Source organism: Coffea arabica, chromosome 9c, assembly GCF_036785885.1.
Source record: "Coffea arabica cultivar ET-39 chromosome 9c, Coffea Arabica ET-39 HiFi, whole genome shotgun sequence".
NCBI lineage: Eukaryota > Viridiplantae > Streptophyta > Magnoliopsida > Gentianales > Rubiaceae > Coffea > Coffea arabica.
Genome location: NC_092326.1, coordinates 35,730,706 through 35,747,604, shown reverse-complemented (window position 1 = coordinate 35,747,604; position 16,899 = coordinate 35,730,706). Strand labels below are relative to the sequence as shown.

The window sequence follows — 16,899 nt, the reverse complement described above, 5'->3', positions numbered from 1 at the left end:
AGGTGTTTGGACGAAAGCCATGGTGTATGATGACACTCTTCATTATTTGCAGAGACCTAGAAATATTGACAGACAGCAAATTCTCTATTCGATATGCAATTTCCTTAAAAAGTACAGTAGCTTCGAATCCTTATCTAAAAAAAGGATGCTTTTATCGATGCATTAGAACAAGGGAGGAACTGATGACAGAAATTTGCTCACGGTTTGCTTATTATTAGCCTCGAAAACCACCAAATTCTATGTCCCGACAAGGAAAATAACAACGATTGTCAACTCTCCCAATAAAACGAAGGTCATCATATCCAATTGGATGTTGCCAATCACCTTCTAATGCGAACCACAATATTAGGCCCTAATTTTCCATGCAGCCAATGCTAAAATCAAGAATCTTATGTTCTCTTAAAAAGAAAAGAAACCCACAAGAGTTTCCAAGGAACAAACTAAGATTTTATTCACACGGAAATGAAAATAGAGAAAACCAGGAAGACATGCAGGAAGTAAATATAGGATGAACTTAGCTTGAAAAACAGATGATAAAAAATGGATTCTGAAATATCAGTGTAATTGCTTCACACGAAACAGTGAAATTAAGCAGCCCTTCTTTCACCTGCTTTTATATGGGGTTTCTGCCCATTATCGAGTCTTAACATAGAGTATTATATTAATACATTCTAGCTATTAATAATCAATATTTTGGAGTACCAGATGTCGCATTACATTAAAGTTGTGGAAGATTTATATCATCTACTAAGTCACAATTTCCAATATGAATATCTATCAACATTATGTTGCATGCTCTACATGTTATTTCCAAAAGATGTTTTACTACTACCATTAAAAAGTAAATGAATCAGGATCTTGAATGCTTTAAAAAGAGGTATTAATTAAGATCTTCAATTACAAATAATTACAACCAAGTATGTTCCATTGCCTCTGTGGCATATGGCATCCAAGAAAAATGATTATCGAGCATTGACTGAGTAAGATCTAATTAAATTCTTGTTGAACTGATAGCAAGGAAAAAAAATGATCATCTCGTTAGACAAAATGGAGGACTTTTGAAATAAATTTTTAGAGTTGATACAGGCGCAGAGGGAGTCCTCTTTCTGGGGTAGGAATCATATCACCAATAACCCTCTCATCAGGGAACAAAACTTCCCATTTATATTTCTTCACCATATTGTGGAGGAAAGCAAGTACTGCTAAACGAGCATATTCTTTTCCAGGGCACGTTCTAGGTCCACCACCAAATGGAACATATGTGTATAATTGAACATAGATGATCTGTAATTGAAGAATTACAATTTGCAATGTTATTTTGGATTTATGTAGGTACTTCAACAATTTTGTTATCCTAATATTCTAAGTGAATCTATAAATATAAATGACTATGTATTTGTGTGTTGACAGGAAAATTGCTTATGCCTTCCACCCCTTCGTATGTACTTTGACAATTTTGTTATCCTAAGATTCTAAATGAATCTATAAATATAAAGGACAATGTATTTGTATGTTAATAGGAAAATTGCTTATACCTTCCACCCCTTTGGAATGGTGTAATCCAGCATAGGTGAAATCAGTCAAGACTTCTCTAAATGTTCCTTGAAAAGGTGGATTAAGTCTCATTGTCTCACAAATCACATTCCAAGAGTACTTCATTTTGTGCATGTCTTCCCATTCCAGCAATTCTCCTTCCTTCTTGGACGCTGCTATTTCCATATGCTCTACAAGGAATTGAAAAAATTGGTAAACCTCAAGTAAAAGAACCATCGTAAAAAGTTCTAAAGAACAGAAAGATGAGTTCTAGGTACTACTAAAAGTTTCTAAGTGGAAAATGAAAAGATTAGTTCTATCGTGTTATTTTTTCCATTCCAAAACCTTAAATTGAGAAGCTTATCTACAACACCAATTCTCTTTCCATAATATGTAGAAGGACATATATTTTGTATTGGCATCTATGCACAGATAAAAATTAGAAACATAATTTAAAAAAACAAAAACCCAATCCTATTCCATCACTCCCTGTTTAAGAAGGATTTCTTGATTTTCGAGTGGTAATTGGGTATCAATGTATTAGTCAAAATTAGAAAAATATAGTTAAGATCAACCAAATTTCCCTTATTAGCCGTATGACAGTGTCAAAAGCCCTTAAATCTTTTCTATTTCGCTAGGAAAGGGTGAAAGGTTCAGTAAATTAAGCTCGCCTCGTACTGGACATGATCAAAATCCTTGAAATAATTAGCCCTTATATTAGAAGGACATTTGATTTCCTTCTCCATTAATTTCCAATAAAAAACAACATAACTTAAATTATAAGTTGAGAAGGATTTAAATTAAGAAGAATATTTACCTGCCCTAATTTTGTCATAGATATCTGGTCTTTCTCCAACATATTTCATCATGAAAGTAATAGCAGTGGCAACTGTACTATATCCTGCAACAATCAACCCCATCATCTTATCAGCAATCTCAGCTTCAGGCATATGTTTTCCACTAGGATCAGTGATAACAATCATGTGAGACAAGATATCATGCAATGGTTCTCCAGTAGCCAATGCAGCTTCCTTCTCCTTGATCACAAGAAGCAGCTCCTTCCTGATAGCTGCTGCAGCTTTATTCGCCTTGTAAAAGATCGTCCCGGGAACATTCAACATAATTGAATGCATCCCTAGAGTAACATCATCAAAATCGCTCACCAGCCTTGCAATTCTCTCAGGATTATCGGTTCCCAAAATGAACTTGCAAGAAAGCGTCAGAGTAATAATTTTCACGAGAGGATAAGCCTCCACTTCTTCCTTCCCTTCCCAATGATCCACCAAAAGTTGGTGAGAAATGGAATCCATTTTTCCCAAGAATCTAGCCAATGCTTCTGGCTTTAGAAAGCCTGGCTGTCTAATGGCCTTGACTTCATCCCGCAGCATATGATCAGCTGCTGGAGGAGGAGGAGCTTTGGATTCGTATGAGCGGAAGAGCCTTTGCATGGGATGTGGCCTAAATTCAGAGGAGTTTTTGCTCATTAGCAAAGAGGAATTTGTGGCCATTAGGGCCGCAAATGACTGCAGTTTTCTCTCCAAGAATTTTAGTCTTGAAGATGTCAGGAGAGTATTTCTTCATCCTATCTCCAATAAACTTCTCAGGTTTACAAAACAAGAACTCAATCGATTTGCCGATAATCGGCCAACCAAAGCTTCCAGGTGGGAGTTTTTTCTTGCCATCATCATCATATTTCCATCTGAAGACAACAGCAACAAAGCTGGAAACATATACAATTACCAAGGACAGTGATAGAACAAGGATATCCATGGCCAATGATGATTTTTCTTTCTTTAGATAATATCACAGTGATTTTCGACACAAGTAATTGAACTGATGAGTCAGGTAGAACTGGAAATGGAGATTTATATAGATGAGGATCTTAAGTACTAATGGTTTGATTGATTAGGGCTGGTGGGATCAAACTATTTTTAGCTCGTGGACAAATTTTCTAGCAGGTCGTATTAGAGCTGCTAAGGCCTATTAGACAATATTTCTTCATCTTTAAGAAACCAAAAAACATGGTACTGACAGTTGCTAAGTAGTACGCATTCGAGGTGCTAAGGCAATAGGCCCACCAAAATTGACTAGACTATTCTTTATATTTAACAAATCAATTTGAATTTGAAATCAAACTTTTAAACATATATCATAAATCTAACGGTAATAATGTATACAATGTCAATACATATAAGATTTACTCTAAACATATTACTACTATTGCCGGGAGTAGTTTGCAGAATTGGGAAGTAGTCTAAAAGCCAAAACAAATTTTCTATCTCACTTTCTGTTCCACTTTCTATTCTCTTTTTTATTATATTACGATTTTTATATAAACATCATATTTTAATTCTTTCTTTTTTGTTTCCTTTAATTCCCAATAACTATTAATAGAGTAATACATGAAATTCAACAAACTAAAAATCAAAATTCATAAAAAAAAAATTGTGAATTTTCTATTATATATTATCTTTTATCCTATTGTATTTTATTTTTTTTTATCTTTTTAGGAGTTATTTGAACTTAAGGAAACAAAAAGGAATTAAAATATAGTGCTTATAAAGAAGACGTTGTAACGTAATAAAAAGTAGGATAAAAAGTAAAATAGAAAGTAAAGCAAAAGATCCGTTGCATCTAAAAGTTTAGTCCAAGCATACATACTATGCCTTGTCCTTAAGCATTAGAAAATAGGTAAATGAAGATTACAGAATCCCACTTTTTTAGAATGATCAACAAATTTGGGCCCTAATGTGTTTTATTTGCTAATTGTTTACATATTTGATTTGTGGTATCAAAGCTATAAAGTTATTGAGAAATTGGATGTCCTTAATGGCATTTATTTATCTACCTATTAATGTTAAGGTCCCCCTAAGTATATAATATTGGTTATATGAAATTCAATATTGACGTTACAAGTTTAGGGGTCTAAAATAACTAAACATTGGAACCGAGCCAAGAATGTATTGAACTACATTGTTTTGATTTCTTGATGAACTTAAACATTTATAATGCTTGAGTTTGGCTTGTTTATCAAGCCTAGCTCAGATAGGTCTTCTTTTTATTTATTTATTTTATTCTTTAATGAATCTTGAATAGCTTGATCTTTTTCTTTTACGACTGTTGAATTTTTTCCCTATAGTTATTTTCAGTTGGTTTAAATGATTGTTGAAATGATGTTAAACGAGTTTTCACTTAACCAGATTTGAATCAAGTAGTATGTAGCAGCTTGATTGATTGTCATACTTCGATAAGGATTAAATTTTTTCTAACATTGTAGTATTCTAACGATGCGATATTGGCAATTCACTTTTTCTTATACCGACTCTATATGTTTTTTTTATTTGGATTAATCCTTCTTACACGGATAATATATATACTATCAATCTTAAATGAATGCCAACTATAAAAAATTTAAATTTGAAATCTAACTTTTTCATATGTGTTATGGATCCAATGGTGATATATATACTATTCGATTCACATGTGTCTGTGGATATACATACATATCCTTTTCAGCATCAAATGGTAAAAAAAGATTTTTAAAAAAAAAGGGTTTGGACCTTTAATATTGATCAGAGCTGATATCACCAAACCTTTTCTTTACAAAAAAAAAAAAAAAAAAAAGATTTGGATTCTTGAAAAAAAAATTCTGGAGTAATATATAATGTTTGAGTACAGTTATCAGTGTCGATTTCTAGGACCAAAAGTCAATTATAAAGGTATGTATACATTGCCGTCCAACATAGTCCTAACTTTGGTTGCAGGACTGGAGTACATAATTTTTTTTTCTTCAATTCTTCAATGTTCCATAGGCTGATTATCTTTTGTTTGGTTGTTTTACATGATAAATTTCTCACAAGTTTCTTAGGAAGGGTGCTCATGGGACATGACTAATTCTCATTGGACTTGGACATTTCATCTTTCCCTCTACAGTTCAGGCACCCCAGAACAACTTCTTTGACCTTCAATTCATCAACTCAGTGGAAGATTGATTTTAAGCACAACTCCTTTTCGAGATGTGGTCTAATAACATTATATAGCAAAAACTGTTGACTGCTCTTCAAAATTCAAATTACTTGAATATTTTTTGTTTTTTTTCTTTGTTTTTAATTGAGATATGCTGAATTTTGAACTACCAACATTGAAAACAGGTGGGGAAATCAAAAATTTGACCCAGGGTATAGCAAAGCTGTAGAACTATTAAACAGATTGAACTCTCCAGAGAAATTAACTAAAGGGAATAATCATGTGTTTACCTACTGATGAATCAAACTCAAATGGGTTCAATAAGTTTCATATCAATTAGATAATTGAACTCTCTATTAGTTACTACTGATGATTCGATTGGATTGAATCAAAGAAAAAATGAATATAAGTGTTTGTAAATCTTCTTATTCTATTATTTTTTTGTCATCGGTCCTTAGTCAAATGACTTTTATCTCATTCACCATTTTAGTGTTGGATTACGAGACATCTACCAATATTGAGGTTTAAATATGAAAAAGAGGTACAAAATTACATTTTTTTAATAAGATTGAATATTTATATATGTTATGGTTGTTTTCTTTTTGAAAACTAATCCTAGTTGCCATTGTAATTGGTACAAACTTTTCAAGAAAAGGCAAACAAATGAAATATTGGATATAGATGCAGTTAAATCTTTGAAAATATATAGAAGTAATCAACAATAATTCTTTCTTTGAGTTCACAATATTACATTCAACTTGTCGAATGTTAATTTTATTATTTGAAAACAAAAAGTAGATGGTATTTATATCATATATGAACTCTATATATTTTAAATACATTTTTACATTAGTATGTTCAGAAAATACCCATGAATGTCTATTGGATACCCAGATCCATAAGAGTGAGTCTGGGTATGAACTTACTTTTTCAGATTCAAAAGGATTTGAATTTAGATCTGAGTCTAATTAAATTAAATGAATCTGAATTTGGATCAAATGATCCAAACTAAACCCTACCTATTGACATGCCTGTTATGATCCAACAGCTAACAAACTGTGTCCCGTAAATGTAGGATAACCACTAAACCCAAAGTTTTATTCTAATGCTTGATTATCCAGAAGCTATGTCTACGTTAACGCCGGTGTCCCAATTCAAAATGGTGCCTGCCATTTCGGCCAGAATCAAGAAAATATTTGCAGCAAAAGTGCAAGTGTTTGGCGACCAGCTGTTTGGTACGAGGTTTTGTTGAGGTTCAAAAAGAAGCATCAATGGAGAAGAAGAATATAGTAATATACTACATGACAATGACGCAGCTGACTGATGTGGTCAGAGCGGCAACTTAGCAACTGCCAAACATGTCCCAAGATTTTATACCAGAATTCCACAAAATCAGAGATACTACATCAACAATATCTACCATTCAGACAACGGTTTGAAGAACTTCTAGTAGAGTTTTTAAGGTTTCATCAGCAATTCCAGTGTTGTTCATTTCTAATGTAAGATTACTCCGATTAGATTTCTCATGAAAGGGTTTGCAGCTGTAGTTCCAGAGAGTGTGGAGCAAGCTCCTATATCAGTTAAGCTCTCCCTGCTTCAAGAATCAAATTGTTGTCGATAATGCGCAGCCCGTTCTCAGAAGCAATGACTGCAGTACACCTGAAGTTTATGGAATGTTTCAAGATCAACCAAAATATATAGCAGTAAAGGAAGTATGACAATCAGAAGTTAAGAGAAGAAGGAAACATTGTATTCACTTTTCATAGGTGCATAAATGTACCATAAGGCATCATACGTGAGCAACATAAGTGCCAACAATAAGTGCAAGCTTTTTTATGCGAAAGATGTCAACTGTGGAGATATTAAAGGAAGATAGCCACATATGATTAAAGCACAAGCCAATGTCTGGGTAACAAGTCCCACAAGTGACAAGCACAAGCGATCAGTAGTCAGTAGTTGCATGATCACAGCAGATGGCATTTTCTTCTATAATCAATTTAAACAAATACAGTAGATAGTCTATAAGCAGGTATGGATTTCATCATTACTATGTGAAAAATGGTGCCTTTAGTGATTCATGATGCCAGTCCTATCACTAAAGAGGCTTATGCAAAGTAACTTGAGTTGATGAAGAAAGCTAGTCAGAGTTCAGCTACTTGACCAAGCATTTCGCTTATTGCTTTTTGTTTCTTAAACTAGTGGATGCCTTTTTATCGACAGGATCTTTGTTCCCCTTGTCTTTCTTCTTTATTCTTTTGGAGTGGCTTACTTGGTGCTTCTCTTTCAGGACTAGAAATGGGGGCATACCGAAGCTTCCTCGTCCATAAAATTGGCTGACCAGTCAGTCTCTCTTCTCTCACTGAAGAAGCTTAGAGTCAAAGGAGAATCAGCCATGTGATTTTCAACCAGTTAGCACTAATCATGGTAATGACTCTGTAAGAGACCAATGAATGCATGGAACTTGTATAATTATCACTTTGAGATATTAACAAGAGGGGAGTCTATTAATTGAAGCTCCCACCTGTTCACCATCAAATGCATCTCTAACAAATTTTTAATCTCTCATCATATGTAGAACCTCCCGGTAACTTGGGTAGAAGATAGCGTGAACACCATCCAGTGGGCGAATTTGAGAATGAACAGAAACTGAAAATTGCTCCCTTAACTTCATCAATCAAACAGCAGCACCAAGAGAAGAAACTATATTAGGCCTCAGAGGAGAAGAATGTACACTTGGTGAGAAATCCTGGTTCCTGGGCTGGTCCTTATCTCTGTATAATGAGATATAGAACTCTCTAACCATCATGTTGAGTAACCCAACACTTTTCCAGCCAAATCCCATCAGCTACTTTCAGAGCTTCAGTTCATCTCTTTCTCCTCAGTATGGTGGATATCCATGCAACTAGCTGGTCTTACATTCCACAAACTGAACCAATCTACAGATTGAAATTAATCAGCCTAAGCGTCATTAATGACTATTACCTCAAAGTGGAATTACCAAGTCTTGGAGATGCATGTATGGTGCACATAGGAGCCCCTTCTACCAAACATAAACTATTCTTCGATGAAAGACTAATGATCAAATTTTTTGGCAGACTTAGGCAATGGCGCATCTTGTTTGGATAACACAGACAGCTGCTAATCAGATACTCTTCTAATATACATGCATTGGTCCTATTTATCCTTGGTCAGTGGAGCAACCATCCATCAAAGGCTCATTAATTCTAAACTTTCATTCCACTTACAAGGAAATTCAGGCAGTGAAAAGGAGAACGTGTAAGCTCCAATTCCATTAAATTGGACACCTTTATTTGGTACATTGGACATTTCATCTTTCCCTCTACAGTTCAGGCACCCCAGAACAACTCCTTTGACCTTCAATTCATCAACTCAGTGGAAGATTGATGTTAAGCATAACTCCTTTTCGAGGTGTGGTTTAATAACATTATATAGCAAAAACTGTTGACTGTTCTTCTAAGTTCAAATTACTTGAATATATTTTGTTTTTTCCTTTGTTTTTAATTGAGATATGCTGAATTTTGAACTATTGGAAACAGCTGGGGAAATCAGAAAATTGATCCAGGGTATAGCAAAGCTGTAGAACTATTAAACAGATTGAACTCTCAAGAGAAATTAACTAAAGGGAATAATCATGTTTTACCTACTGATGAATCAAACTCAAATAGGCTCAATAAGTTTCATATCAATTAGACAACAGTTCAAATCCTATATACTCAATGATGACTAGAAGTAGATGGACTATTGATTAATTACTAGAAGTACTAAAACAGGCGAAAGCGTAATGCTTAGCATGCAGACTGAATCTCAATGCAGCAACCAAAAAGGATAATCACATATATTACAGACAATATGCAAAGAAAACTCACGGAATCCTGCATATAATTCCATGCTCTACAACACCATCAACTTGTTCAAGACAATTGGCTACATCAGCTGCCAAAAAAAATAATGACGATTGTCTAGCAAAAGTAATGCAGATAGGTTTAAGAGAAAGGAAACAATTAATTATGATGGTCTAGATGATACCAAGGATTATGATTGGGGATGTAAATATTACATCTAGCACATTATGCCCTTCTTTTGTCACCATTGGGAAGTCACCACCAAGGGGGCCAGCATACCCTACAGATGGTCTCCTCCAGACCTACACGAAATAAAAAGATCAGTGCCGAAGATTTGAGAACATTTCTAACCATGTAAAAACAAAGATGTAACTGAAGGAAGAGCCATTATTGCGAGGTGCTAAATCAAAACAGAAACAAGGAAACAGGGAGAAAAAACAATAACAGCAGATATGCGTACTACATAAAACGAAAGGAACAATCACAGCTTTCTGGAATACGGTTGAAATGAGCTCAGACCAGGAAAAGTAGATTATTTTAGTTCTGAAGTCAGTAGGTCCCTGTGGTCTCAGAAGAAAAGGTACTGGGAGGTATCAGACAGCAGTTTTTCCACACTGTTTACTTTAAAACCTTTTAAAATCAGCTGTTCGGAAAGAGTCCTAGCTAGGGACTTCCTATCAGAAAGGGAAAAACATTGGTAGTCACTTACAACAACACCACTTGTATAAATTTGGACAATAGTAGGAAGAGACATAAACATAATCTTCAACCAGTGAATTATCTAGCCCAAGAGTAACTTGACTCAGTTTAAACAAGGTTTTGCAGGGGAAAAAGCATGTTGGTGATGGTTGTCATTCCTTTTTACCAAACATACTGGACCAATACATCTTTTTCCTATTTTAGGGGATTGTTTACCCCCAGGGAGCTTTTCACTGTTTTCCTTTTTTCTTTTGCTGGCATGAAGACTAAAAGGGGCAGGAAAATTTTTGCACTGTGATGTCTCAATGATGCTTAGATACTTGGCTATTTGATATCATTTTCTTTCCTCCCATCCCATGAAAGTCAGAAAACATACCATATTGAAAGAACACACGAAGATTTTAAAAAAAAAATGACTACCTAAAACACGTAGGCAGTACAGGATGGATTACTATTGTTTCTAGGCATACCTCAGCATCACCAAGGAATAGATCATCAATCTCTTCAGCAGTTTCCATCCAGTTAAACTAAAACATAAATTTATAATGTCAAGCTGCTTGTCTTTCTGGTTCTAGACTTTATCTCCATCCTAAAAATATCAAATACACACTATTTAAGCTTACAGATTGTATTAAAACGGGGATTGATCCATCCAGATCACTTCTATACTGCTTCTCAGTGACAATGAAGACAAGCTTTTCGGCAGCTCCAAGAATAGTCTGCAAGGAAAGGTAACCACTGCATCTGACACAAGAAATTAAGCTGTACAAAGACCACATGAAATGAAAAATCAAGCCAACTTGGATGCCTTGGAAAGCCAAAGATAGTATCTAGCAAGAAGGAAATCTCAAAGAGAGATCTATAGAGTTGAAATGATAAACTTCCAGAACAAAATTTGATGCGTGGTTAACCGCAGCATTTGTGCTTCATTCTTTCTTTTCTATGCTTTTCAAACTGAGACTAGTACTATATATTTACATGAATAAACTTACTTAAACTGACTGACCTTTTCTTGAATAATTGACTCCTCTCCCATCATTTTCCGACGCCCTATAATGGCAGAAAGTGTCACCTCCTCTATAACATCAGCATCACTAAATGCTACATCAATCTACTATACAGAAAGCCAAAAATTTTGTTATACATCATTTAAGATTTTTTTTTCCCACGACATTTAATATATTAAAATGCAAAATAGTATGGAACAGCAAACAAGCAGAATTTGGGCCTACAGTTCATTATTACTGTAAAGTGCAACCTAACATGTTGTTCCCTTTCTATTCCACAGTCCAAAAGTAATCATAAAATTTCCTATCTATACTATAATTTCATCAATTCAAAAGGTAAAAGATTTAACAGATTCACAAAACCACTAAAAAAGATCTAAGGGTGCTTTTTTTTTCCATGCAATTAGTAGAGAGCTCGGTAACAAATCCACAAGCCCCAGAAAGAATACAAATGCAGAATCAATGATAAGAAAATGGTTCATACTTTTGAGCTTCCCTCATATTGTTCCAAGGGAATGCCTACCTTGGCTGCCACACTTGCACTACCAACACATCTGCATCACAAAGCTGCTGATTAATTCTAAGGGAAGAGTAAATCTGCTCAATCAAAGGTTCCCACTTTTACAGTGGACAGAGTGACTTTAAAGCAATTGAAGTTGTTAACTTAGAACTTAAAAGAAAGGAAACAAAGACTGTGATTACCATGACAACTCATCTTTTGATAACAGTAACATGTTTAAAAACACTTATACAACATTTGCAGGATATATATGATCTTATTTGCTCCAAGACACAATCAGCTAGAAGAAGCAAGAGTTTCCAAAACCAACTTAATTTAATGGGAACAATTGTTCTTGTCAATTAATTTTTTAGATAATTCTAAAGCAATTTTGCAAAGAAAAGATGCTATCAGCCAAGATTTGAGACGAGGGGCAGGGCGGACTTGTTTAAAGAACAAAAAGATATTGAGCAAGTGCCTAATACAATTAGCAAAAAAGGAAAAATAAGATTAAAGATCATATCTCTGCTCAAGCTTCAACTGGGCACAATTTGAAGATTAGCAACCTAATTGGGAGCAAAAGATACATGTTTCATTTCAGAAGTTTCTTTTTTTTTTTTTTTTTTTTGGGTCCTAAGCTTATTTTGCTCTTTTACTTGTTTGCTGGAATTAATCAGAATTGCGTAGTTTGACTGTTTATCTATTGAATTAGGCGAGCAATTGGAATTTAAAAGGAAGTATAACTGAATTTATTGGAGTGAAATGAGTACAAAAGTCACTCCTATTTAACAAATGGAAACACAGTTAAAACTATATGATCCACCCATGAAGATAAGCTAATTGAAAAATAGATGCAAAGGTATTCTTAAAGCAGGGAAAATGTAAAACTTTCTGACAGCAAAAATTTTCAAATGTATATTGGTAGAGGCAGCTGCCCCCCCCCCCCAACCAAAATAAAAAAAACTCCTCCTGATCCCCCAATCGTACAAAATTCAAAACAGAGGCTCATGCATATGACTAACCACTAAGATGATACTAAAAGAATTAAAGAATTTGATTTACGTGGGTGTGCCAACTATATCTTTTAGTGCACCAGCCTTAAGTTGCTGACCCAAGTAATGTATGGCCAAATCAGAAGCATGACCAGCTCCAAATCCAACCACCATACCACTTTTGACATAAGAATCCACCTGAAGATAAAACAGAACTTGGTATTAACTACACAAATCAAGTGTAATTGCGAGAATTTGTCATCAGTTCTCGTAAACCATTTCCTCCTATGTGTCCACTTTATTTGACAGAAGAAATTGGACTGAATTGCATCAAAGAACATGCCACATCCTTCCTGAGCTAGTCTACTTCTTCAACACCATCAAAAATTACAGCCTGAGTTATATTTTCATCAGTATAAGTCCAAATTGTATTCACACACACACCCTTTCTTGTTTTCTTTTCTGAATTAAAGGCAGTGAATACAACTTCCAAAAACGTCCCACAACAATTGTTGTTGAATTACACTTATTGTGCTTGTGCATACATTTGAAGTTTCGATACAGCAACATTGCACTCGGCAATTGCAACCGGAATGAGCTTCATGCATAACATTCAATGCGTTGAAAAACCTTATAGCCTGTAAAAACATCAATTCTTCCTTTACAAAATATTCCTATAGAACCAATATCAAAATTGATCAACCAAAGTTGCAATCTGACTACTAGTTCAGCTGAAAATTCTATAGACCACCTTAATAGATCAAAAGAATTAGTCTTAAACACCTGAAAGTTCGGTTTTTGAAAGGTTTTCAACCAATTAATTAAAGATTTTTTCAAAACAACCTGCAATTAACAACAATCTTTGAAGATAACCAAGAAACAAAAACAAAGTGAAAATGCAAGAAAGTACAAAATTAGCGATATGATATGCTCAAAAGGGAGTAGAATATAGTAGGGTGCGAGAGTGAGTTACGGTGTGCTTGGCTGCTTGGAGGAGAGCAGAGTTGTCAGAGAGACTAGAGCGAGTGACAATGGATAAGGAATTTGTTCTTCTGGTGAAGGTAATTTTTGATGCCAAACAAGGATGGAACCAACTTCGGAATGATGACGAAAATGGAAGAACTGAGGATGATGCCATTGTTGGGCTGTCAATAAAAATCTTCCTCTCTTGCTTCTGCTTGCTTTTCTGATATACGGTGCTGTTCTTGATGGGTCATTTGACTCCCTGGGATAGATTTGAAAGGATAAGAAAATGGCGCTCTCTTCATCTCATCTCACTGCCCACGTTTCCTTTTTACTCTTCTTCCTTCTTTTTGCAATTTTGAGCTGATTTCACCATTGAAAAAATTGAAAAAAAAAAAAAAAGGAATAATTACAGAAACCTCCCCTAAGGTTTTTAAAATAGCACTAATCTCCCCTAGCATGAATTTGGGCCCTATAACTGATGTAAGATAGGGTAAATTTACTTATATACCCTTAGAGTTTAAGGTCGTCAGTAAAAAATTTGGAGCAAAAAAAAATTAGGACAATAAACAAGTTCAGGATAACTAATAAAACGAGATTAATGGTTATTTTTAACCTGATTAGACATTGTAAGTATTCTTACAAAATCGCACCAATTGATGCTCTAATATGACATTATTTTGTGATTCATAGCACTTGAGAGGACAATCCAAATTATATATTATTTGCATAGAAGAGAAGCAGAAGTAAGAAAAATGTAGGGGAAAGAAACCTCCACGCAAGGTTCCATAAGAGAATAAGTTCTGGTGTTTTTGGTTGAATTCACTTTATTTTAAACATTCATGAAATGAAAGGAGAAAGAAAGTAGAAATCAAGGCAAAATCTAGCGATTTTTTTTTTTGTTAAAAATTTGCGGCAATCAAAAGACAATAGGTAAGTAATCGTTCATCTCAACTTAATTTAAAAAGCTTCTTTAGTAAGAAGAGTTTCTGGAGTTAGCTGTACACTTTATATGTTTTAAAACCTTAGATTTCTAAACGTGCATCCGTTGCTTCTTTTAATTGTAGTTACTGCACTTATTTTCTTTGCCCTTATATCCTCTTTCGTTTTACTAATTGTTTCCACATTTTAATGCTTTTCATTCTTTTACTAATATAACCTCACAAGTGACAAAAAAGGTACAAATGGAACAAAATTATTATCTCACTTCTCAAAATATTTTTTTTAATGGCATTTTCTATAACATGTGCTAAATCTGCTATCAAAATCTTAAGTTTAGGGAAGGTTGTGCTATTTTCAAAACCTCTGGAAGGTGAGTGCAACTATTAGAAACCTCAAGGGAGGTTTTTGCAATTATCCCAAAAAAGGGTTGGACTAAATTCAGATCTACTATTTGTGGTCAATAAATAAATTAAAATGTTTGGATAGAATATTATTTGAAATAATTACCGTAACACTATTTGCGATACAATGTATGTGAGATAAAAAGGTAATTAGAAATATAAAATGGTGAATTGAAAAACGTGTTTATGATACAAACGAAATATTATTTGGTATAACTTAACTATCCAAAAACATTAGCAAAAGGGTGAGATTTAAGAAAGGCAGTAGAGGAAATAACAATTTAAACTCAAGATTTATGATTTTTGAGGTCTCAAGCCTAGCTATTTAACCAAAGTTTTTTTTCGAATCCTCCTGCTTACACTTAAAAAAAAAAAAAAAAAACCAAAGTTTCGTTGGCAACTTCTTACCTGTCACTTATCTTCCTAAAAAGTGTAAGTTTTTTTTTTATTATTTGCGCCCTCAATTAATATAAATGTTGATATATTGATCTTTTTTCGCTCCTTAATTTACATGTTAGTAGTAGTCATTTTTTTCCCCTAAGTTTAATTATATTTTGGTAAGCTCATACACTCAATAAAATTTGTAAGGTTTTTCAAATAGTGATGTATTTGAAACAAATTATTCGACTTAAACTCATGAGTAGTTTAGTCAAAAGTTCGACTCAAATTTGGTCAAGATGAGCTACTTAACAAGGTATTCAAGCCGCATATGAGTAAGAAAAATCAAAACTCATGTAATTGTGGAGACTTTTTTAATAACCACGTGTCAGCGTAGCAACATTAATTATTGTAAGAAATTTGTGATTTTGGTCTTGTAATCATGTGTCAGTATAGTAACGTAATTATTGTAAGTAGACCATGTTTAGACAAAATTAAACTTTTCGAAGGGTTAGTTCTCCAAAGCATAGTTATTAAACCCGACCCGATCCGGCGGTCGAACCGGTGAACAGGCCATTAGGCCGGACCGAGTCTTAAATTGGATCGTTTGTGCAACGGCTAGTCAACGGTCTGGCGGTCGGACCGGGCTAAACCGGAAACCCGGCCGGTTTTGTCCACGAACCGGTTTTGGTGGAAAAATTTTATTACTTTTGTCAAAGCTCGAACCTTAGACCTCCACCAATCACTAATGTATGCTTACCACTAGGCTGCTCCAAAATTTGTTAATAAAAGGTCTTTATTATAATATATATATATATATATATATATATATATATATATATGTTTTTTCAATTCTATCTTTTTTTTCTCTAAAATAAATTTATTTGAAATCTTTTAATAAAAATTAGTACCCTCCAAACTCTATAATTTATAAAATGAATTTCAAAAATAACACATTACATAATTCATTTCAAAGACAAATATTAATTTAATAATTTTTTACACTTAAAATTCATAAATAAGCTACATTATTACACTAAATATAGATAAAATTTTACACTTAAAGTTTGGTGTATTACTAAATAACTTTATATTTAATTGATTCTTATATGAATTAATTATTTTATAGCAAATTAAATTAAATGAGCTTTTACTATGGCATTAGTTATTACAATTTATATCATATATCTTATATAAAAAATTATGAAATATAATATTTAAATATATTTAGTGACCCACCGGTTCAACCACTCACCCACCAGTTGAACTAGTAACCCGTTGACCCACCCCCTTCGCTGGGTTCCTTCCCGGGTTGGGTTTAATAACTATGCTCCAAAGTTTAATTTGTACCAACTGTTATCTTGGATGGGTAGATTACTTCTAATTATCCATTATTAATTGATTAATCAGAAAATATGTTACTGCCAAGTGTCCTGCAAATTTGAGCCCTTCTTCAAATGACAGCCTTTTGACGTCCCAAAGGACAATGTGTGAAGGATAAAAAGGACAATGGAGCAAATGCAAAGACAACTCTTGCCATCGCTTAAAGTGGGCTTGGGGCTGGATTATACCCCAAAGTTAGACCCATGGATTTGGTTTGGTCCCATGCTGGGCTTTTCTATATTTGCTCCTAAGCATTCGAGCTAAAAGAATGCC

At 34.0% G+C, this 16,899-nt stretch overlaps 1 protein-coding gene and 1 pseudogene across 8 annotated transcripts; both read right to left on the bottom strand.

Annotated features, from left to right (window-relative positions):
- Window positions 1-1,071: 1,071 nt before the first annotated feature.
- LOC113708198 (beta-amyrin 28-monooxygenase-like) lies at window positions 1,072-3,303 on the bottom strand (annotated as a pseudogene).
- Window positions 3,304-6,849: 3,546 nt separating this feature from the next.
- On the bottom strand, window positions 6,850-13,844 carry LOC113707851 (probable ribose-5-phosphate isomerase 4, chloroplastic). 8 transcript variants are annotated; one of them, XM_027230200.2, is made up of 9 exons: window positions 13,533-13,844; window positions 12,630-12,757; window positions 11,553-11,622; window positions 11,054-11,172; window positions 10,685-10,823; window positions 10,532-10,588; window positions 9,547-9,664; window positions 9,387-9,453; window positions 6,850-7,158 (listed from the first exon to the last, which is right to left on the bottom strand). In XM_027230200.2, exons 1-9 carry the CDS (start codon window positions 13,695-13,697, stop codon window positions 7,080-7,082), a joined length of 942 nt encoding a protein of 313 aa, XP_027086001.1. In that variant the 5' UTR covers window positions 13,698-13,844; the 3' UTR covers window positions 6,850-7,079. The 8 variants fall into 8 exon arrangements, 7 of the variants coding, with proteins under 7 accessions (XP_027086001.1, XP_071921332.1, XP_071921334.1 ...); XM_072065231.1 differs by having other exon boundaries at window positions 11,592-11,622; XM_072065233.1 differs by having other exon boundaries at window positions 10,685-10,780; window positions 11,068-11,172; window positions 11,592-11,622.
- Between the last annotated feature and the right edge of the window lie 3,055 nt (window positions 13,845-16,899).

Coding starts and splice junctions, on each gene's coding strand:
- LOC113707851 (XM_027230200.2), bottom strand. CDS start 13,697: ATGGCATCATCCTCAGTTCTTCCATTTTCGTCATCATTCCGAAGTTGG. Junction 11,173..11,552: donor AATATGAGGGAAGCTCAAAA/GTATGAACCATT, acceptor TCTGTATAGTAG/ATTGATGTAGCATTTAGTGA. Junction 9,665..10,531: donor TATTCCTTGGTGATGCTGAG/GTATGCCTAGAA, acceptor TATTTCGTGTAG/GTCTGGAGGAGACCATCTGT.